Here is a 24,101-nt window from a genome sequence, read left to right as displayed (position 1 = left end):
AACGATTTCATGCAGCTGACTAAATGAACACGGGTGAGAGTGAGTCATTTCTGCAGACGGTGGAATCCTTTGAAGGGGAAGTCAAAGGCAGGGCAGGACAGAATAAAAGCGGGGTGTTATTCAGGCAGAGTCACACACTCGTTGCAGAATGGACTCTCGTTGCCAGTACAGTACCTTCCAAAGGATTCTTCAACCGACTGAAACGGGGTAAGAAACAAAAAAACTCCTCTTAGATCCAGTAACAGAAACTTTTATTTGGAATAAAGCAGTGCATCTTGAAGAAAACAAAAGTTATTTCACAAAAAAATAAAATTTTGAAATATAAACGTCACTGTTTACAGCCTCTCTTCAGTAGTTTGTACAATTCTCCCATTTTAAGTTGACTAACATCATAATTTTCTTACTCCCTCTAATTTTTCTTCAGTAAGTTGTTATGCCTCAGCATATGGCTAGTTGTCTTTCCTTGATGCGGTGCCTTTATCTCGCCGGTTTAACTTGGTGAGGAGTCCTCACCAAAGTCTGAAATAAAATCAGAAAATGTTGGAAATGTTGAAGTGGTCAGGCAACATTGCCTGAGGAGAAACAGGTCTGTCCCAGCACAAAACAGCATCCGGTCACCATCGCCTGCTTTTGTGGGATCTTCTTGTGCATGCCTGGTGCGTTGTGTCACCTTCACTGTGACAGTGACTACACGCCTGAATGTAATTCACTTTGGAAAACCCTGAGACTGTGCAAAACAACAAGTCTTTTTTCCTGTTCTTTGTTCAGACTTGAAAATGATACATAATGATACCGTGTACAGGCAATAGATATGAGTGATATAGGGTGAGGTAAGTGAGAGAAATGATTTATATAGGTGATAGTGCATATATTTGGCATATATGATACAGGGTGATATAAGGTGACATTAAGGTATTCCCCAAGTGATGCTATCTAAGATGTCATAGAGTCATAGAAATGTACAGCATGGAAACAGACCCTTCAGTCCAACCCAATCCAATCTAGCAGCACCCAGCCCATATCCCTCCAAACCCTTCCTATTCATATATCCATCCAAATGCCTCTTAAATGTTGTAATTATACCATCCTCCTCCACTTCCTCTGGCAGCTCATTCCATACACGTACCACCCTCTGCGTGAAAAAGTTGCCCCTTAGGTCTCTTTTATATCTTTCCCCTCTCACCCTTAACCTATGCCCTCTAGTTCTGGACTCTCCGACCCCAGGGAAAAGACTTTGCCTATTTACCCTATCCATATGGCCCTGCTAATATATTAAACACATGATATATAGAAACATGGAATAAATGTGGAATTGTCAACTCAACCTCTACTTCAATCAATATAAGTGGTACATATCGGTTGGAAGAATTTATCAATTTATTGGTCCCCCAGTGCTGAATTCTAAAATTCTTCTAATCCACAGGTTTCCAGCTCATTTTTAGCAGCCTAGTCCTTTGACCTAATACTGTCTTTAACTGCCATTGATAGTAAAAGCACTCTCCACTTTACCCTTAAAAGTATATCCCTTTTTAAAACCAAGCATTTATTGCTTACATATTTGCCAATGTCTATCTATAGTCAAACCTGTTAATGTAACTTTCCAATCCACTATAACCAACTTCCTCCTCATGTTTTCAAAATTACATTCATTTCAATAGAAAAGCTCAGTTTCATACTGAACCTACACCCTTTTTCAACTTCACGGCATATTCTATCACATTATGATCACTTTCCCTAAAGGGTCTTTTACAACAAGATTTTTAATAGCCCTTTCTCATTGCATATTATTAGCCCATGTCTTAGTTTGTCAACATATTTCTCGAGGAAATGCTGTTAATCATATTCCAGGAATTTGACTTTCACAAGATTGGTATCTATTAGATGTACCTTCCTTTCTGTAGATTAAAGTCACCCATGATTACTGTATTCCCCTTGTTACTTACATCTTTCATATCTGAATGTATACAGTGTGCTACACTGTCACGGCTGTTTCACTCCTCACAATGTTTGCTGCCTCTTGCTATTTCTTAGCTGCATCCAAACAGATTCTACACCCTCTTCTTTTGATTAGAGGTCCTGTCTAACTATAACTGATCCCATTCCTTATAATCAGTGTTTACCCAGGTCTCTCTCCTTTTATCTGTCATTCCTAAGCGTCAAATATCCTTTAATATTCAGCTCTTGGTCTTGTAAACTCCAATGACAAGTTTCAATTTTGCCTTTTTAACACTGTTCTGCAAATTCTGCAAATGATTTGCTGCTTTTCACTTTCATTCTCAACTTTGTTACTTCCCATAAAAAGCTTTTGTTTCTTTTTATGTGGATTCCCTCTCGAGTTTGCAATTTCCCTGACAAGTTTAGTTGAAGTTCATTCCACCAGCACAGGCAAATCTCCCCCTGGGACGACACAAGCTCCAGTTCTGATACATACCATGAGATTACATCAAGACAGCTATTCAATCTCCTGCAGAATCAAGTTAAAAATGTGCCAACCTAAGCAGAGTTAAAAACTAGACAAACAATTTCAGCAGGTAACAGGCAAAACTACGGACTGGAAAAGGAACTATGTTGATAATTTAAATGATTAAAATTATTACTCCCCGATAAACCAACCTAATATTACAAGCACTAAAAGACAATGCAAATTCCATAAAGGTAACTATATCATTGTGAGACCAAACCATATGAGGACCAGGGCTACATGTGAACAAGACTCAACCCATTTGGTCAGAACTTAAAATAATCCTCATACATCCCTTTGGAAATTCAGGAAAACCTTTTCCCAGGGGATCAGAAGAATGTGGGACTCACTCTCCAAGGAAGTAGTTGAGTTGAATCGCACTGATGTATTTAAAGAGGAAGCTAGATCAATGCACAAAGTAGAAAGCAAAAACAGTGTATAGCGATGAGGATGGGGATATGAAGAGGGAGTGGGAGGTGATTGGGGTGGAGCAGAAATGCTAATACGTACTCATTGGCTTGAATGGCCTATCTGTGTGAAGTCGACATGATAATAGCCTCCACCTTCCAGGAGATTCCAGAACCGTTGGTTGTACTTGGCAGTCTTCACCGCAATCTTGGGAAATCTGAGCTTTGGCTATGCCCTCGTCTACACCTCTCCTGTGATCCCAGAACTGCAGCAGTCTCCCGACCCACTGCTTCGACTGGATGACTACAAGGCCTCCTTTTTTGAGGTAATCAAAGGAAATAACTCATGTTTTCAGAAGAGAATTGTTATTTGTTAGAATGGGCTGTGTAGAAGGTAGCTTTACTCTTTATTTAACCCCGTGCTGTTCTTGTCCTGGGAGTGTTTGATGGAGAACATTGTAGAGGCAGCTTTACTGTTTCTCACCTCCTGCTAGCACACACACAGATACATGTTCAGATACACACACACTCCCAGAATCAAGTAAAAAATGTGCCAACCTAAGAATAACGTGGTTAAAAAACACACATACACGCACATGCACACACAGACACTCTCTCTCTCTCTCTCTCTCTCTCTGTGGGTGCTATGGCTGGTGGGAAAAACTGGGAAGGCACTTCAATGGCCCCTGACCACAGGGAGAGCTCGGAGATATTTGTTTTGGTTTGTCCAGGACTTGCTGCTCCTCAATCTTCCTTCTCCAGGGACATTCACCTGCTGCAGAGGCACAGACTGACTGATTCATAACTTATACAATCTCTGACTTACTGGTTAAACGCATAGGCTTCCAAAAACTGATGAGGGGAATAAACAGACCTCCTTCAGACATCATGTGGTTGTTTTTCACTGCAGTGTAAAGCACAGCACGTCCTCTTTTGCAGGTTCAAAGGCTTCTGGCTAAATTGCTCACATCCAGAAGCTTCAAGCCAATCACATCGATGTTGGAAAGTAGGAGTGATGGTGACATAGTGATATTGTCAGCGGCAGAGTGATCCTGAACCCTGAGTTAATGTTCCAGGGATGTGGGTTCAAATCCTGTTAAGGCAGATGGTGAAATTACAATGTATTAAAATTAGTTATATAACCATTGTTGATTACCATAAAAACCCATTTGCTTTGCCAATGTCCTGAAGGGAATCTGCCAAACTTACCTGGTCTGGCCTACATGTGACTTCAGACCTGTTACAGAGTCATACAGCATGGCAACAGGCCCTTCAGCCCAACTCCTCCATACTGACCAACTTTCCCAAACTGAACTAGTCCCATTTGCCTGTTTTGGCCCATGTCCCTCTAAACCTTTCCTGTGTATGTACCTCTCCAAATGTCTTTTAAATGTTGTAATTATACCAGACTCTATCACTTCCACTGGGAGTTTGTTCCATACACGTACCACCTTCTGGGTGAAAAAGTTACACCTTAGGTCCCTTTTATATCTTTCCCCTCTCACCCTAAACCTATGCCCTTCTAGTTATGGACTCCACCGCCCCAGGGAAAATACCTTGTCTATTTATCCTACCCATGCCCCTCATGATTTTATAAACCTGGATAAGGTCACCCCTCAGCCTCCGATACTCCGGGGAAAATAGCCCCAGCCCCATTGATTCTGAACTGCCCTCTGGGGTGGAGCCACATGACGGAACTGAGGTAAAAGGCTGGTCACCGTTCCACAACCAATCAGTGACTTGTTGCTGGTGGAATCTCCCTGTGTACAGACCCCTGGCTCCAACTAGCCCACAGTAACCTCCGCTCGGCCTTTCCTTGGTTCATTAAACAGGACTTTTCCCAATTCAGTCCATGACCGTAACTACAGATAAATAATAAGATGTAGTGGTTACACCATGTGTGTGTTTCTCTCTACTCTCACAGTCTGTCTTCACCTTGGGTGTTGTGTTTGGAGGCCTCACCACCATGCTCCTGAATGATCTCGTCGGGCGGAAGCTGACCATCATGCTGTCCAGCGTGCCCTCTGTTTTGGGATTTCTCATCATGGGCAGTGCCCAGGCAGTGTGGATGTTGGACCTGGGTCGGGCATTGACTGGGATCGCAGGGGGAATGCTGTCAGGCACAGTTCCGGTAAGATGTGAACAGAAAATCAGGCATCAAGACACTGAGTGGCAGTTACTGAGATAGCACACTGCTGGCTGGGGGCATGGGGGTGGAGGAAGAGAGGGAATGGCATTCGGGGTGGGGTGAGAGATGGGGGTGTGTGGGACCATCATGGGAGGGGGGCGGGGGCTCTCCGTGACCATTGAATGAATCCACACATTACACAGAGTGAGGAGCAGAAAAGATCAGAGCAAAGTGACACTGAGGCTAAGTACCATAAACCCCACCATGGACCCAATGGGCTGAATGGCCTGTTCAGGTGCTGGAAATACCAGACTAATGCAGTCACCACAAGAAAGGTTGTGTTGGAAATGTTTTTTGAACCACTGCAGTCTGTGTGCTGTAGGTAGACCCACACTGCATGTAAGGAGGGAATTCCAGGATTTTGACCCAGCGACAGTGAAGGAACGGTGATTTATTTCCCAGTCAGGATGGGGAGTGACTTGGAGGGGAATTTGCAGGGGGTGGGGTTGCCACGCACCAACTGCCATTGACCCTCGAGATGGAAGTGGTTGTGGGGTGGGAGAGTGCTCGTGGATCCCTGTACTGTACAGCGGGCTCAAGAGACAAACATCAAGAATAAACAGAGATGAAAGATGTGATGGAGCATTGGAGGGACAGGATCGAAGTGTGATCTTTATCAGGAACATTTGAAGAATCAGACTCACCCCATCGGAATCCACTCGTGAGCACTAAATCTGCCTGACACTTCCAGTGCCACACTGTTGGAGGGTCAGTGCTGAGGGAGCGCCGCACTGTCGGAGGGTCAGTGCTGAGGGAGCGCTGCACTGTGGGAGGGTCAGTGCTGAGGGAGTACCGCACTGTCGGAGGGTCAGCGTTGAGGGAGTTCCTCACTGTCGGAGGGTGAGTGCTGAGGGAGTGCCGCACTGTCAGAGGGTCAGTGCTAAGGGAGTGCCGCACTGTCAGAGGGTCAGTGCTGAGGGAGTGCCGCACTGCTGGAGGGTCAGTGCTGAGGGAGTGCCACACTGTCAGAGGGTCAGTGCTGAGGGAGTGCCTTACTGTTGAAGGGTCAGTGCTGAGGGAGTGCCACACTGTCAGAGGGTCAGTGCTGAGGGAGCACTGCACTGTCGGAGGGTCAGCGCTGAGGGAGTGCCACACTGTCAGAGGGTCAGCGTTGAGGGAGTGCCGCACTGTGGGAGGGTCAGTGATGAGGGAGTGTCGCACTGTTGGAGGGTCAGTGCTGAGGGATTGTCGCACTGTCGGAGGATCAGCGCTGAGGAAGCACCGCACTGTTGAAGGGTCAGTGCTTAGGGCGCGCCGTGCTATCGGAGGGTCAGTGCTGAGGGAGTGCCGCACTGTCAGAGCGTCAGAGATGAGGGATTGCCGCCCTGTCGGAGGGTCAGCGTTGAGGGAGTGCCGCACTGTCAGAGCGTCAGAGATGAGGGATTGCCGCCCTGTCGGAGGGTCAGCGTTGAGGGAGTGCCGCACTGTCAGAGCGTCAGAGATGAGGGATTGCCGTCCTGTCGGAGGGTCAGCGTTGAGGGAGTGCCGCACTGTCAGAGCATCAGAGATGAGGGATCGCCGCACTGTCAGAGGGTCAGTGCTGAGGGAGTGCCTTACTGTTGAAGGGTCAGTGCTGAGGGAGTGCCACACTGTCAGAGGGTCAGTGCTGAGGGAGCACTGCACTGTCGGAGGGTCAGCGCTGAGGGAGTGCCACACTGTCAGAGGGTCAGCGTTGAGGGAGTGCCGCACTGTCGGAGGGTCAGTGCTGACGGAGCGCCGCACTGTGGGAGGGTCAGTGCTGACGGAGCGCCGCACTGTGGGAGGGTCAGTGCTGAGGGAGTGCCGCACTGTGGGAGGGTCTGTGCTGAGGGCGTGCCGCACTGTCAGAGGGTCAGTGCTGAGAAAAGATTGACTGAAATTTTCATTCCACTTTGTGTGTTATGTCAGGGAACCCCTAGAATTCTCAGTCTGAGGAAGTTGAAAGTTGTGCGGATATGTAGGTGATCTCCCTGTGTACTGTGTTGTCCATCTGAGCAGTAGGTCTAACCAGCAGTCCTGGGTTTGCTCAGATACAGGAGACAGTGATAGTGCAGCAGATACTAAAGGATTTTGTTCTTGTGTTGCAGGTATACATTGCGGAGATCTCGGTGGCCAAGCTGAGGGGGAGAATGGGAGTTGGACCCCAAATCATGCTTGTACTTGGAACACTCCTGCTGTATGCACTGGGTGAGGAATTCCACAGATTGGGAACGCTGCTTGGTGCAGAGGGATTCTGTCCACTGGCAATGAGAGGAATGTTTGTACTCAGTGGGATCATTCCCTGCTCCAATGCAAGACCTCCGCTCAGAGGCCTAATCAAGGACTGACTATTACACTCGGCCTGTCCATAAACGTTGGACTATATGGCCTACTCCTGATCCTTCTGCCTTTTGAGTCTGCCCCCACTACTCAATATCATCACCACTGGTCATCATCAAATGACCAAAGAGGTCGGGGATCAATGTGAAATCGTTCCATCCCTTTCCAATGTGTGATGGCAAGATTCCTGGTCAACCCTGGGACGGGGAGCACTGGAATCTCTTTGGGACTGGATCCAGGATTAAACATGCCTGCAAATGATAATGTTACCACAGCAACATGGTGCTCACTGTCACCAACAGCACAATCTGAATGAATGGGAAAGGGGCTAATTCATCAGGATTGGAGGGAATAAGGAGGGAGGGATTTGATGGTCCAAGTTGGTTGAGTTTGTGGGGATTATTGGGGGGAATGGGGAGGGAGGGGTGGAATTCGTTGAGTTTGTGGGGATTATTGGGGGGAACAGGGAGGGAGGGGTGGAGTTGGTTGAGTTTGTGGGGATTATTGGGGGGAACGTGGAGGGAGGGGTGGGGTTGGTTGAGTTGTGGGGATTATTAGGGGAACAGGGAGAGAGGGGTTGAGTTTGTGGGGATTGTTGGGGGGAACAGAGAGGGAGGGGTGGAGTTAGTTGAGTTTGTGGGGATTATTGGGGGAACGGGGAGGGAGGGATGGAGTTGGTTTAGTTTGTGGGGATTATTGGGGGAACGGGGAGGGAGGGGTGCAGTTGGTTGGGTTTGTGGGGACTATTGAGGGAACGGGGAGGGAGGGGTGCAGTTGGTTGGGTTTGTGGGGATTGTTGGGGGGAATAGGGAGGGAGGGGCAGAGTTGGTTGAGTTTGTGGGGATTGTTGGGGGGAATAGGGAGGGAGGGGCAGAGTTGGTTGAGTTTGTGGGGATTATTGGGGGGAACGGAGAGGGAGGGGTGGAGTAGGTTGAGTTTGTGGGGATTATTGGGGGGAACAGAGAGGGAGGGGCGGAGGTGGTTGAGTTTGTGGGGATTATTGGGGGGAGCAGGGAGGGAAGGGTGGGGTTGGTTGAGTTTGTGGGGATTACTGGGCGAAGCCGTTGGTGATTAAAGAGTCAATTTAACATGGAATTGTTCTTGTCCATCAGCCCTGGTGCTCTCCTGGCGATGGCTGGCTGTTGTTGGTGCCTTTATCCCCACCATCATGATCACTCTAATGTGCTTCATGCCGGAATCCCCACGCTATTTAATCTCCAAACACCAGTCCAACGAAGCAATGGAGGCGCTTGCCTGGCTTCGGGGTCCTGAGGCCAATTACCAACATGAGTATAGAGAGATCGAGGCTTCACTCAGCAGCAATGTAAGTGGTTGTTTTATCTTCACTTTGCATTGAAATGTCATTGGGAGGCTTCACTGACTCTTTCCACTTTCAGGGATTGGGTCCACATCAGAGACAGTTTCCATGGTAACCAGGTGCCCTCTGGTACTGAGCTCAGATGTGATTCTGTCACTCAGTTTACCCTCACCCAGCGATAGGTCACTCTCACCCTCACTCAGCGATAGGTCACTCTCACCCTCACTCAGCGAGAGGTCACTCTCACCCTCACCCAGCAAGAAGTCACTCTCACCCTCACTCAGTTAGGGGTCACAGGCCAGTCCTGAACCAATGATGGGAATACCTGTCACATTAAACCAATGAACATTCACAGAACAGAGGGTCAGTGGTCAGGTCCCACTCCAGAGACATGAAGCCAACATCCAAACTCACATTATACCACACTACTGAGGGAGCCTGGTCCTACTAAGGGAGCCCGTCCTACTGAGGGAGTGCTGCACTGTCGGAGGGTCAGTGCTGAGGGAGCAGGTACTGTCAGAGGGTCAGTGCTGAGGGAGTGCTGCATTATTGGAGGGTCAGTGCTGAGGGAGTGGGCACTGTTGGAGGGTCAGTGCTGAGGGAGCACCTCACTGTCAGAGGGTCAGTGCTGAGGGAGCAGGCACTGTCAGAGGGTCAGTGCTGAGGGAGCACCTCACTGTCGGGGGCTCAGTCCTGAGGGAGTGGGCATTGTTGGAGGGTCAGTGCTGAGGGAGTGCCGCCCTGTGGGAGGTCAGTGCTGAGGGAGCACCGCATTGTCAGAGGGTCAGTGCTGAGGGAGTGCGCACTGTCGGAGGGTCAGCGCTGAGGGAGTGCCGCACTGTCGGAGGGTCAGTGCTGAGGGAGTGCCACACTGTCGGAGGGTCAGTGCTGAGGGAGCACCGCACTGTCGGAGGGTCAGTGCTGAGGGAGTGCCGCCCTGTGGGAGGGTCAGTGCTGAGGGAGCACCACACTGTCAGAGGGTCAGTACTGAGGGAGCACCACACTGTCGGAGGGTCAGCGCTGAGGGAGCACCGCACTGTCGGAGGGTCAGTGCTGAGGGAGCACCACACTGTCGGAGGGTCAGTGCTGAGGGAGCACCGCACTGTCGGAGGGTCAGTGCTGAGGGAGCACCGCACTGTCGGAGGGTCAGCGCTGAGGGAGTGCCGCACTGTCGGAGGGTCAGCACTGAGGGAGTGCCGCACTGTCGGAGGGTCAGTGCTGGGAGAGCAGAACACCTGAGAGTCCGTACTGAGGGAGGGCCACATCTGCTGTCAGAGCCGGAGACCTTTCCTGACCATATTGCATCATTGAAATAAAATGCTGTCTGTGGGATTTTGCTTGCCTACCTTACCTATTGTGTTTCCATCATTAAAGAAGTGCCCAGGCCTGCAACCTAGAACCATAGAAAATAGGTGCAGGAGTAGGCCATTCGGCCCCTCAAGTCTGCACATCATTCAGTCTGATCATTGAGATCAATACCCTCCCCACAACCACTTTCTGTGTGAGTTAATTCCACACGCTCTCCACACTCTGGCTGAAGGTATTTCTCCTCATCTCAGTCCTAAAAGGTTTATCCCTTATCCTTAGACTATGGTCCTGGTCTGGATTTTCTCGCAATCAGGAGCATCCTTCCTGCATTTACTCTGCCTATTCCTGTTGGAACTTTATAGATTTATCTGAGATCTCCCTCATTCTTCTAAACTCCAGTGAATACAATCCAAACTGATTCAACCTCTCCTCATATATCAGTGTTGTCATCTGAGGAGTCAGTCTGGTCAGCCTCACTGCACTCCCTCTATATCCTTCCTCAGATAAGGGAATCAAAACTGCACACCATACTCCAGGTGTGATCTCACCAGAGGCCTGTATAATTGCAGCAAGACATCCCTGCTCCTTTACTCAAAGCCTCTCACTGGGAAGGCCAACATACCATGTGCCTTCTTTACTGCCTGCTCACTTCCAGCGTCTGGTGTATGAGGACACCCAGACCCTGTTGAACGTTCCCCTCTCTCAATTTACAGGCAATAATCTGCCCTCTGGCAATTGCTACCAAATATTGGTCCACATTATACTATATCAGCCACTTACACACTCATGTATCGCTGCATCCTCCTCACAGCTCACCCTCCCACCCAGCTTTGTGTCATCTGCAAACTTGTAGACATTATATTTAGTTCTGTCACCTAAATCATGAATATATATCATGAATAGCCGGGGTCCAAGCGCTGAAATCTGCACTACCCCTCGAGTCAATGCCTGCCATTTAATAAAGACCCATTTATTCCAATTTGTTGCTTCCTGTGTCCTAACCAATTGACTGTCCATCTCTATACACTACCCCTGATTCCAGTAGCTTTAATTTTACATGTTAATCTCTTATGTGGGACCCTATCAAAAAGCCTCTGAAAATCTAACACATCCACCAGCTCCCCCCCATCAACTCCATTTGTTGCATCCTCAAAGAATTCAGCTTTGCTGAGTTTGATTTCTCTTCCATAAAACCATGTTAATTGTGTCTGATTCAACCAGTTTTCTGTTATAAGATCCTTGATAATGCACTTGAACATACTGCACTGGCTGTAAATGATGAGAGGCTGCTCTGACTCTAGAATTGCAGGGTTTTTGTTTGCAGAGTGAGAATGTAACTCTATTCACCACTCAGGTCAGTCGGTTTTCATGTTCTGAATTAAGTCAACGTCACATCTACAAACCCATGCTAATTGCGGTCTTCATGAGGATCTTCCAGCAGTTCAGTGGAATTACAGTGTTCCTGGTCAACATGCAGATTATCTTTGACAGTACCGCTGTAATTCTGGTAAGTAGCAACCAAACAGCCAACACTCATCCAAATCCCACACCCAGGCATATTTCAGATTTCAGCGTCCTGGCAGCACCAAGAGCTACTGCCCAGCTCAAGCCCACTGTGAAACTAATGCCAGGCACCACCATGAACCAACGATGGGCACCTTTCAGGTGAGACTGCAAACAAAACTGGAGTCAGTGGGTATCAGGGGGCAATCTCTCTGCTGGTTGGAGTCATACCTGACACACAGGAAGATGGCTCTGGCTGTTGGAGGTCAGTCATCTCAGCACCAGGACATCTCTTCAGGAGTTCCTCAAGGTAGTGTCCTAGGCCCAACCATCTTCAGCTGCTTCATCAACAACCCTCATAACCATCATAAGGTCAGAAGTGGAGATGTTCACTGATGATTAAAATGTTCACCACTCCTCAGATACTAAGCAGCCCATGTCCAAATGCAACAAGATCTGGACAATATCCAGGTTTGGGCTGACAGAAGGCAAGTAACATTCATGCCACACAAATGCCAAGCAATGACCATCTCCAATAAGACACAATCTGACCAGTGCCCTTTGACAGTCAGTGGTGTTACCATCACTGGATCCCCCACTATCAACATCCTGGGGGGTACCATTGACCAAACACTCAACTGGACTCACCACATTAAAATTCTAAGTAGTAACAGTGTGTGCTATCTACAAGATGCAGTGCCGAAATTCACCAAAGATCCTTAGACAGTACCTTTCAATCCCATGTCCAATTCCATCTAGAAGGACAAGAGCAGCAGATAAATGGGAACATCGCCCCCTGCAAGTTCCCCTCCGAGCCACTCCCCATCCTGACTTTCAGTGTCGCTGGGTCACAATCCTGGAATTCCCTCCCTTGTCCCACAGCAAGTGGACTGCAGGGGTTCAAGAAGGCAGCTCACCCCCATCTTCTGTAGGGATGGGCAATAAATACTGGCCCAGCCTGTGATCCCCATGTCCTCTGAATGTATGAAAAAGATAATGCAATGAGACCCTGTCTCATTGGTCAGGGTATTGGAATCATCCCAGAGCACGAATAAATCCCACTGTTCAGGCATTTGACCCTCTGCCACACTATAAAAACAGCTTATCTTGGTTACTGCACTGCACTGGAGTACACAGTGTGGCTGACCTTTCTCTTATATTACACCAGTGATTACAAAGGTCTTTCGGATGTTTTGTTGTGTTAAAAAGTGCAATCTAAGCTTGTCCTTTGTACTAAAGCAGAGGCCTGCTCTCAGGGTCCAGCTCCAATTGGCTAAAGATGGCAGCTTTCCTGCCTGCAGGGAACGCTGTCTCCCGACGGTCCGACAGCTTTGTGGTGACTTTTACCACTTTCCAAATTTTTAATTTTGAAATTCTGGAACAGGCCAGGACGGGATTCGTTCTTTTTCCTGGATGTTTAATCAGGGGTCATGGTTCCCAGCCCAGTAATATAACCTGCACACTGTCATACAGAAAGTGCCTGACAGTACTGTCCCCACTGACTCACTGGGGGGGATTGCTGTCTCCAGCATTGTCCCAGTTCCCTGGTCACACCCAAACCTACAGCCAACACTGTCCCAGAACAGGAATGTCGTAGCTTTCATCCTCTGTCTCTAAGATACCAACTGAGCTGGGAGCAGTGGAATGATAAATCATATTACCATCTGAACTAGGAGCAAGAGAACGCCATTCAGCCCCTCAAGCCTGCTCCATCATTCAATAAACCAGAGTTGGCTCTTTGTAACTTGAAAGCCACATTCCCACTTGTCTCAAATGACCTTACACCCCCTAATCAAGAATCTATCCAATTCTGCTGTAATCTCTTGATACTCCTGGGAGTTAGAATGAGAGGATATCTCTGTCTTCTCACTCTCTGGTATCTTACTCTCTCTCTACCTGACATATTGTCTCACTCTTCTGTTCTTTGTTACACTCATTCTGTCTGCACGTCTCTCTCTCTCTCCCCCACCGAGTCTCACTCTCTGCCCCTAACCCCTCTTTTCTCTGTTCCTCTCTCCACCTCTCCCCATTTGTCTCTCCCCTCTATCTCTCTCCCAGCCAGCTTCCTCCCACATTTCTCTCTCCCCTTTCTGTCTGTCCCCCGCTCCCTCGCCTCACGTACTAATGAAGGTTTGTTTTTATTAGGCAGGCCGTCAAGATGCAGTGCTTGTGGGGGTTGTTCGATTGCTCTCTGTCTCAGCAGCTGCCTGGCTGATGGACAAAGCTGGAAGACGGAGACTTCTCTTTGTCTCAGGTAGAGTAAGGCAGGGGCTTCAACTGAACAGAATGCAAGAGCCTATTGTTCATCAGGAACTCAGCAAACAGCAGAGAATGGAAATGAGGGATCCCACTTGATAACATGGTGCTGCTGGGGGAGGGGTGGCATGCACTGAAATTGTTTATTTGCCTCTCTGGAGTTAGGCCAATCAGCTGGGACTCCTGTTCCTGAGCACTATCCTGATGGTACTCCGAGACAGGACAAGGCTCAGCTGCAATGACCCATTGTCAATCGTCTGACAGTGAGACAGGAGACAGCACTGTCATCCTCTGTCTATCCGACTCTGTGATTCTGCTGTTCTGAGATCTGGGTGAGGGTTTGTCCTGACATTCTGAACAATTTGCATCACACATCAGTCACTAAAACTGCCTAACTCCCAATGAAAAGCCCAGGTGGTTAATACCCAATCACAATACTCTCAGCCCAACTCTGAGGTTGTTCTGACAATCAGTGAATGCTGGGACTATTGTTTGAAATAACTCTCAATGTTTGAGCCTTTTTTGATAAGACAATTGCTAACTGTCCTGAACCATTGGCTTTGGTACAAATGGAATGGTCACTGCAGGGGGTCATTGGAATGGGACTGGAGTCACATGGAGGCCATTTCCTCTCCTGAAGGATACACAGGATCCAGTGGGTTTTATGAAAACCTGATCACATCAGGGTCCTGATTTCAGTTTATTAATCAGATACCATGATGATATCCCTTGGTACATTAATCCAGAAATGTAGCCATCAAACTGCCCATAGCTAGCGCAATCCACATCCCCATCATTGATAGTGAAACCACCAAAGAAACTGACCTCTCTCCTCCTCCTCCTCCCCCTGCCAGGTGTCATCATGTCCATCTCAACATTGAGTCTTGGCGTCTATGTCAAACTGGATGAATTTAAATATAATCATACCAGCAGCAATGCTTCCTTTGAAAATACGGCCCACTTAACAGCTCAGCATTTACTTCAACACAAAATGACAGACTGGTTAACCATCATTCCCCTCATCAGTGTCATGGTTTTCATTTTTGGTAAGTTCAACTGTAAGTATTTGATGGAGGACGGTAGAGGGAGCTTTACTCTGTATCTAACTCTGTGTTGTCCCTGTCCTGGGAGTGTTTGATAGGGACAGATAGAGTGGAACCTTCTCAACTTGCATCCAATGCAAATATACTCTTCGCACTTAAGTGAGAATATTCCAGGGGCAGTGTCCTCAAGGCCTGCAGTTTTATCCCAGGGATTCCCTGTTTTATACTCCATTTTTCACTCAATAAGGATCAACGTTCCATTTGCTTTCCTAAATATTTGCTGAACATCCAAATGGGTAACTAGCTTCCGGACGTGAAACATCAGGACACACCGATGCCTCTGATCTTTAGAGTTGTGTAGTCTCCCTCTATTGCTCTATTTATTCTTCCTGCCAAGGTGAACAATTTCCAATGTTTCCACATTGTATTCCATCTTGCAAATTTTCAGCCAATTCCTGAACCTATTTATTTCCCTTTAGACTCTTTACATTCTCTTCACAATTTACTTTCCTACTTACCTTGATTTCACAAGCAAATGTAGGTAGGCCATTCATTCAAGTTATTAATAAATAGTTGGGACCCCAACACTGATCCCTGCAGTAAACTATTTAGAACAAAGAAAATTACAACACAGGAACAGGCCCTTCGGCCCTCCAAGCCTGTGCTGATCCAGAATCTATATCTAAACGAGTTGTCTATTTTCTAAGTGTCTGTATCCTCTGCTTCCTGCCTATTCAGGTATTTGTCTAGATACATCTTAAATGACGCTACCGTGTCCACCTCTACCAGCCCCCCAGCAACGCGCTCCAGGCACCCACCACTCTCTGAGTAAAGAACTTTCCATGCACTTCTCCCCCTCACCTTGAACTTGTGACCCCTAGTAACTGAGTCCCCCCCCACTCTGGGAAAAAGCTTCTTGCTATCCGCTCTGTCTAATGATTTCTCTCATGATTTTGTAGATCTCAATCATGGCCCCCCTCAACCTCCATCTTTCTAATGAAAATAATCCTAATCTACTCAACCTCTCTTCATAGCTAGCGCCCTCCATACCAGGCAACATCCTGGTGAACCTCCTGTATGCCCTATCCAAAGCATCCACATCATTTTCGTTATGTGGTGACCAGAACTGTGCACAATACATCAAACGTGGCCAAACCATAGTCCTATACAGCTGTAACATGACCCGCCAACTCAATACCCTATCCAATGAAGGAAACATGCCGAATGCCTTTTTGACCACTCTATCGCGTTGCCACCTTCAGGGTACAATAGACCTGACCACCCAGATCGCTCTGTACATCAATTTTCCCCAGGTTGTTTCCATTTACTGTATAGTTCACTCTTGAATGGGATCTTTCAAAATGCATCACCTTGCATTTGCCTGGATTGAATTCCATCTGCCATTTTTATGCCCAGCTCTCCAATCTACCTATATTCTGCTGTATTCTTTGACAGTCCCCTTCACTATCTGCTAATCCAATAATCTTAGTGTCATTTGCAAACTTGCTAATCAGACCGCCCATACCTTCTTCCAGATCATTTATGTATATCACAAACAACAGTGGTCCCAGCACAGATCCCTGTGGAACACCACTGGTCACAGGTCTCCATTTTGAGAAACTCCCTTCCACTATTACTCTCTGTCTCCTGTTGCCCAGCCAGTTCTCTATCCATCTAGCTAGTACACCCTGGACCCCATGTGACTTCACCTTCTCCATCAGACTACCATGGGAAACCTTATCAAATGCCTGACTGAAGTCCATGTATATGATTTCTTTAGCCCTTCCCTCATCAATCAACGTTGTCTATTAAGTTGGTAAAACATGACCTTCCCTGCACAAGAACATGTTGCCTATCACTGATAAGGCCATTTTCTTCCAAATGTAAATAGATCCTATCCCTCTGAATCTTCCCCAGCAGCTTCCCTACCACTGACATCAGGCTCACTGGTCTATAATTACCTGGATTATCCTTGCTGCCCTTCATAAACAGGGGGACAATATTAGGTATTCTCCAGTCCTCCGGGACCTCACCCATGTTCAAGGGTGCTGTAAAAATATCTGTTAAGGTCCCAGCTATTTCCTCTCTTGCTTCCCTCAGTAACCTGGGGTAGATCCCATCTGGACCTGGGGAGTTGTCCACCTCAATGCCTTTTAGAATACCCAACACTTACTCCCTCCTTATGCCAACTTGATCTAGAATAATCAAACATCTATCCCTAACCTCAACATCCGCCATGTCCCTCTCCTCGGTGAATACCACTGCAAAGTACTCATCAAGAATCTCACCCATTTTCTTGGACTTCACACATAACTTTCCTCCTTTGTCCTTGAGTGGGCCAACCCTTTCCCTAGTTACCCTTATATATGAATAAGAGGCTTTGGGATTTTCCTTAACCAGGCGGTGCTGAGTTCGAGGGTTGGGACTGAGACAAGGTGGGGGGAGGGGAAATGAGGAAACTGGAGAAATCTGAGTTCATCCCTTGTGGTTGGAGGGTTCCTAGGCGAAAGATGAGGCGCTGTTCCTCCAGCCGTCGTGTTGCTATGGTCTGGCGATGGAGGAGTCCAAGGACCTGCATATCCTTGGTGGAGTGGCAGGGGGAGTTGGAAGTTTTGAGCCATGGGGATGGTTGGGTTGGTTGGAGGGGTGTCCCAGAGGTGTTCTCTGAAATGTTCCGCACTCTTCCTTTCAGGCAGCATGGTGGCTCTGTGGTTAGTACTACTGCCTCACAGCACTAGGAACCCAGGTTTGATTCCACCCTCAGACAGCTGTTTGTGTGGAGTTTTCACATTCTCCATGTGTCTGTGTGGGCTTCCTCCAGGTGCTCTGGTTTCCTCCCACAGTCTGAAGATGAGCAGGTTAGGTGAATTGGCCACCCTAAATTGCCCATCGTGGTCAATAATATGTAGGTTAGATGCATTCATCAGGGCTAGATGTAGGAGAATGGGTCTAGGTGGACTTGTTGGGCTGAAGGGCCCATTTCCACACTGTAGGAATTCTATGACTGTTCTCATCTTTGTCCACGAGTATTCTAAAACTTACAGAATTGTGATCACTATTTCCAAAGTAATCTCCTACTGAAACTTCCACCACCTGACTGGGCTCATTCCCCCACACCAGGTCCAGTATGGCCTCTTCCCGAGTTGGACTATTTACAGACTGCTCCATAAAACTCTCCCGGATACTCCTCACAAATTCTGCTCCATTGAGACCTCTAACACTAAGTGAATCCCAGTTAATGTTGGGAAAATTAAAATGTCGTATCATAACCACCCTGTTGCTCTATATTCTTTGGACCAGTATCTCTCACTTGCTGTTGGGAGACCTGTAGTACAACCCTAACATTGTTACCACACCCTTCCTATTTCTGAGCATACCCTTACTGCTGGAGTCCTCCATAGGGCCCTCCTTCAGCACAACTGTGATATCCTCTGTGGCCAGTTATGCAACACCTCCACCCCTTTTACCTCCCTCTCTTTCCCGCCTGAAGCATCTATATCCTGGGATACTTAATTGCCAATCATGCCCTTCCCTCCACAGCTTGCTAACGTGCAGTCCTCCATCAGCCAATTTCATCTGTTAATATGTCACCCCCAATATCTGAGCTCTTATCTTACATTTTAATTTTGGACTTATTATCTTTAGTATGGAGCCTTTTGCCTAAGCATTGGGTTTGTGAATTGCCTCCATGTGGTTGAACTTTTCCCTTTTGACCCGTGTATACAGGTTATGCCTTGGGCTGGGGACCAATCACCTGGCTGATGATGTCGGAGATCCTTCCACTCAAGGTCCGTGGATTCGCATCAGGCTTGTGTGTGGTTGTCAGTTGGGTCACAGCCTTCATCTTAACAGAATTCTTCTTACAAGTGAAGGTCGGTTTTTCTTTAGTATCTTTGCGTACACTTTTCCTCAGTGCCTGATTTATTTTCTTGCTCAGAATTAGCGAAAGGTTTACTCCACCTGCATTTTCGATGTGTCTCCTGGGAGATGACATGACTGTTTGTGAAATTACATTCATAGAAACTAGAAGCAGGCCACTCAGCCCAACTCCAAACGGACCCCACCACCAGGGATATATTTCCCTTCCTTCCCCTATCAGCGTTCCAAAAAGACCACTCCCTCCATGACTCCCTCGTCAGGTCCACACCCCCCACCAACCCAACCTCCACTCCCGGCACCTTCCCCTGCAACCGCAAGAAATGCAAAACTTGCGCCCACACCTCCTCCCTCACTTCTCTCCAAGGCCCCAAGGGATCCTTCCACATTCGCTACAAATTCACCTGTACCTCCACACACATCATCTATTGCATCCGCAGCAGCCGATGTGGCCTCCTCTATATTGGGGAGACGGGCCGCCTACTTGCGGAACGTTTCAGAGAACACCTCTGGGACACCCGGACCAACCAACCCAACCACACCGTGGCTCAACACTTTAACTCTCCCTCCCACTCCATCAAGAACATGCAGGTCCTTGGACTCCTCCATCGCCAGACCATAATAATATGACGGTTGGAGGAAGAGCACCTCATCTTCCGCCTGGGAACCCTCCAACCACAAGGGATGAACTCAGATTTCTCCAGTTTCCTCATTTCCCCTCCCCCCACCTTGTCTCAGTCGAATCCCTCGAACTCAGCACCGCCCTCCTCACCTGCAATCTTCTTCCTGACCTCTCCGCCCCCACCCCACTCCGGCCTATCACCCTCACTTTGACCTCCTTCCACCTATCACCTCTCCATCGCCCCTCCCCCAAGTCCCTCCTCCCTACCTTTTATCTTAGCCTGCTGGACACATTTTCCTCATTCGTGAAGAAGGGCTTATGCCCAAAATGTCAAATTTCCTGTTCCTTGGATACTGCCTGACCTGCTGCACTTTTCCAGCAACACATTTTCAGCTCTGATCTCCAGCATCTGCAGTCCTCACTTTCTCCACTCAGCCCATCAAGTCTACTCCACCATTCAACATGATCAGTTCCCTTTTCCCACTTTCTCTCCATACCCTTTAGCCCTGAGAACTAACTCCCTCCTGAAAATGTTCAATGTTTTGACCTCAACCACTTTCTGCAGGAGAGAATCACAAAGAATCACTCCCCACTCTCTGGGGGAAGACATTTCTCCTCTTCTCAGTCCTAAATACCTATCCCATATACTTTAGACTGTGACTTTTGGTTCTGGATTTCCCAGCCATCAGGAACATCCTTCCTATGATTATCCTGTCTAATCCTGTTAGAATGTTCTAAGTTTCTAGAAGATCCCTCTTCATTCTTTTGAACTCCAGCGAACACAGTCCCAACTAATCCAGCCGACCAATGTGGTAGGATGTGGGATGGAAGAGACTATTCCATCTGGATGTAGGTTTACTCACTGAGCTGGAGGGTTCATTTTCAGATGTTTTGTCACCATACCAGGTAACATCTTCAGTGACCTCTGGACGAAGCATTGCTGATGATTCCTGCTTTCAACTTAGACGTTCGGGTTTCTTTGGGTTGGTGATGTCATTTCCAGTTCTTTTTCTCAAGGGGTGATAAGTCAGGTCCAAGTCAATGTGTTTGTTAATAGAGTTCCACTTGGAATACCATACTTCTAGGAATTCCCATGTGTCTCTCTGTTTGGCTTGTCCTAGGATGGAATGTGTTGTCCCAGTCGAAGTGTATCTGTACGTAAGGATACTAGTGAGAGAGGGTCAGGTTGTTTTGTGGATAGTTGATGTTCATGTATCCTGGGGGATAGTTTTCTGCCCAATTGTCCAATGTAGTGTTTATTACAGTCCTTGCAAGATATTTTGTTAATGACATTAGTTTTGCTTGTTGTCTGTATAGGGTCTTTCAAGTTCATTAGCTGCTGTTTTAGTGTCTTGGTGGGTTTGTGGGCGAGTATGATGCCAAGGGGTCTGAGTAGTCTGGCAGTCATTTCCAAGATGTCTTTGATGTAGGGGAGAGTGGCTAGCGTTTCTGGACGTGTTTTATCTGCTTGTTTGGGCTTGTTGCTGAGAAATCGGTGGACTATATTCATTGGGTACCCGTTCTTTTTGAATACGTGGTATAGGTGATTTCCCTCCGCTCTGCATAGTTCCTCTGTGCTGCAGTGTGTGTTGGCTCGTTGGAATAACGTTCTGATGCAGCTTCATTTATGGATTTTGGGGTGATTGCTTCTGTAGTGCATTTGGTCCATATGTGTTAATTTCCTGGAGACGCTGGTTTGAAGTTCCCCATTGGCTGTTCGCTCCACAGTGACATCTAGGAATGGCAGTTTGTTGTTGCTTTCCTCCTCTTTAGGGAATTTTATGCCAGAAAGGGTATTATTGACTGTCTTGAAGGTTTCCTCTAATTTGTTTTGTTTGTCATCACCAAAGGTGACATCTACATTGCAGACCCAGAGTTTGGGTTGGATGGTTGGCAGAGCTATTTATTCGAGTCTCTGCATTACTGCCTCTGCTAAGAACCCTGATATCGGAGATCCCGTGGGTGTTGCATAGGTTTTGTTGTTGAAGGTGAAGTGGGTGGTAAGGCATAGATCCACGAGCTTGACGATACTGTCCTTGCTGATGAAGTTGGTGGAGTTTGGTATCTGTGTCTTTGGGTTGTCTAATAATGTAGTCGGTGTCTTCTTGACCAGGTTAATGTTGAGTGATGTGAACAGGGCTGTTAGATCCAAGGTGACCATTATTTCACCCTCTTCTATCTTAGTGTCTTTGATGGTCTTCAGGAATCCTTGGATGGAGTGGTGTGAGCCTTCTACTAAGTGTTTTAGTCTTTAGTCTAGCTCCTTGGCCAGTCTGTAGGTAGGTGGTCCAGGTAGTGAGACTGTGGGTCTGAGGGGGGCTCCTGGTTTGTGAAGTTTGGGTAATCCGTAGAAGCGTGGTGTGTTGGATCCATTTTCTGGAAGTCTGACTTATTTATTTCTCCAGACTTCTGAAGATTTTTTGAGTAGGGCTATGATTCTGTTCTCTAGTTGTAGGGTCAGGTTATCGCCACTTGTTGGTAAATATTACTATCTGCAAATAGTGCTTTCACTTTTTCAATGTAGTCTCTTTGGGTTAAAATGACTGTCATACGTTCTTTACCTGCAGGTAGGATAACAATGTTTTTATCTTTTTAAGTCCTTCTAGTGCTGTCGTTTTTTTGTGTATTGAGTGTGTTTCCTTCCTTTTTCTGCTATCAGGTGTGACTACCTGCCTGATAGTTTGCTGGGTTTCTTCTGTGAGTTGGTTGTCTTTTGGTGTTGTTTTTAATGCTGTGAAGAAATCTTCCTTGTCTTCATCCTGGACGGTGTAACTTAATGCTCTAAGTTGGCTTTTTCAGTGTCTGTTAAGTGTTGGTCAGATAGGTTTTTTATCCATGCTTCTGTGTTGTCACTTTGTGTAAGTTTGCCTAGTCTTTTTATGCAGTTCTAGTTTTTTCATATTTATGGCTTATTGTACGGTGTCTGCCCATTCATGGTCTGTTACTTGAGTGAGTAAAGAGTTTTAGTGCAAAATGTCCTGATTATATTTACAGAGTCTGTTGTGGTATCATTAATCATTTCTCTAAGCATTCTGCAGCCATTTTGCTTTGTTATTCTTATGGCCAGTGGGGTATTGAAGACATTTAGGTAGTACCTGCTACCTTAGGCATTCGTGCAGGAAGTACAGCTGTTCGCGAGTGGCACACAGTCCATTGGCATTAATTTCCCATTTTCGGGCCAGTTTTAGCATATTGCACCCATAGGTCTAAACAAGTTTTGAGAAGATTTATAGCTCAGGTCGAGTTCTGGAGGTAGGTTTCTGAGGAAGGGCTTTTGCCCGAAACGTCGATTTTCCCACTCCTCAGACACTACCCACCTGCTGTGCTTTTCTAGCACCACTCTAATCTCCAGCATCTGCATTACCCACTTCCTACTATTTCCTACAGTCCAGCAGTTACTTCTCTTTTCTGTAAATGACAATGAACTTCACAAATTAAGTTGTGGAAGTTTGCCTTTCTAATGTTCACTCTTTTATCCTGCTTATCAGACTCTCAAGGGTTAAACATTGTACAGCTTGTATAAAAGCTGCTGATCACAACAGGAACAAAGACAGAACTTGAAACCTTATCTTTTCTTTTCCAGCATACCTTTGGACTTGCTGTCCCCTTCTTGTTCTTCTGTGCAGTATCCATTCTGGGAATAATATTTACTGCTTTCTGCATTCCTGAAACAAGGAAGAGGAGCTTGGAACAAATTCAAGACTTGTTCCAGAACCCGAAAGCACCCAGAGCTGTTGTGAACAACTGACGAGGGAAAATATACTTCGAAAAACTGAAGTCCCACCGTTAATCCTTCTCATTGTTCACTGAAGCTACAAGGTTAGACTAATCCTGCTGGACTATGATTTTATTTAACATTTACATTGATGGCTCATAGAAATTGTATATACATTTACCTATGTCCCTCCATTGTCCCCATCAAACACTCCCAGGACAGGGACAGCATAGGGGTAGATACAGAGTAAAGCTTCCTCTACACTGTCCCCATCAAACACTCCCAGGACAGGGACAGCACGGGGTTAGATACAGAGTACAGCTCCCTCTACACTGTCCCCATCAAATATTCCCAGGACAGGGACAGCATGGGGTTAGATTTGGAGTAAAGGCCTCTCTGCAGTGACTTCAAACATTCCCAGCATGGGTAATATTATAGAAAAGCCTCTAGAACAGTTCATATTCTCCAGTGAGACAATTCCAAAATCACTTCTTCAGAAGCTACACAACACCGAAGATGTCACCCAGAAGGTTGATATCTTTGCAAGAAAAATCAACCAACAACAACTACATCCAAAACATGCGGAAGGAACAGATGTGTTGGTTTGAATAGTTCTTTTTCCTCAGTGACAATTCACTGAAGTTAGACAAAGGCTTTGTACAGTCAAACCACAGTTAGTATAAATACAGTTCAAAGGTCCTGCTGATGAATAGGAGTCTTTTGATAGGGAGGATGTTTAAAAGATTGCCTTCATAAGTGTATTCACTAACTGTAACTAAACATGCACTTTTAAAACTGCACACATTTATGTTTGTAAATACATACAGAATCTCTTCTGCAGGTATTCCTGGTTTATATGGGAGTATGAATTACTGATGCAAAATTAAATATATATGAAGAAAAACTCCATGTTCTCAATGAAGAGTCCATTTAATATTCTTCACCAGAATGAAACGATAAGTTCTATATAAAGAATAACAGATACCCAAGAGTGAATTACGTACTGGAATCTAAATGAGGGGTTATGGGATGGTTTATATATAGAACAACAGATACCTGGGAGGGAGTTACAGACTGGGATTAAATCCACTCTAAGTGACTATAAC

At 46.7% G+C, this 24,101-nt stretch overlaps 1 protein-coding gene across 1 annotated transcript; it reads left to right on the top strand.

Moving 5' to 3' along the window:
• The first annotated feature begins 128 nt into the window (after nt 1–128).
• Nucleotides 129–23,823, top strand: slc2a6 (solute carrier family 2 member 6). Its single transcript, XM_060841644.1, has 10 exons — nt 129–207; nt 3,032–3,194; nt 4,793–4,999; nt 7,123–7,222; nt 8,467–8,678; nt 11,335–11,487; nt 13,629–13,737; nt 14,594–14,785; nt 18,509–18,654; nt 22,864–23,823. The coding sequence occupies exons 1-10, from the start codon at nt 149–151 to the stop codon at nt 23,026–23,028; spliced, it is 1,506 nt and encodes a 501-aa protein (XP_060697627.1). The 5' UTR covers nt 129–148; the 3' UTR covers nt 23,029–23,823.
• The last annotated feature ends 278 nt before the right edge of the window (nt 23,824–24,101 follow it).

Source organism: Hemiscyllium ocellatum, chromosome 21 (assembly GCF_020745735.1).
Source record: "Hemiscyllium ocellatum isolate sHemOce1 chromosome 21, sHemOce1.pat.X.cur, whole genome shotgun sequence".
NCBI lineage: Eukaryota > Metazoa > Chordata > Chondrichthyes > Orectolobiformes > Hemiscylliidae > Hemiscyllium > Hemiscyllium ocellatum.
This window is presented reverse-complemented; position numbering and strand designations above follow the sequence as displayed.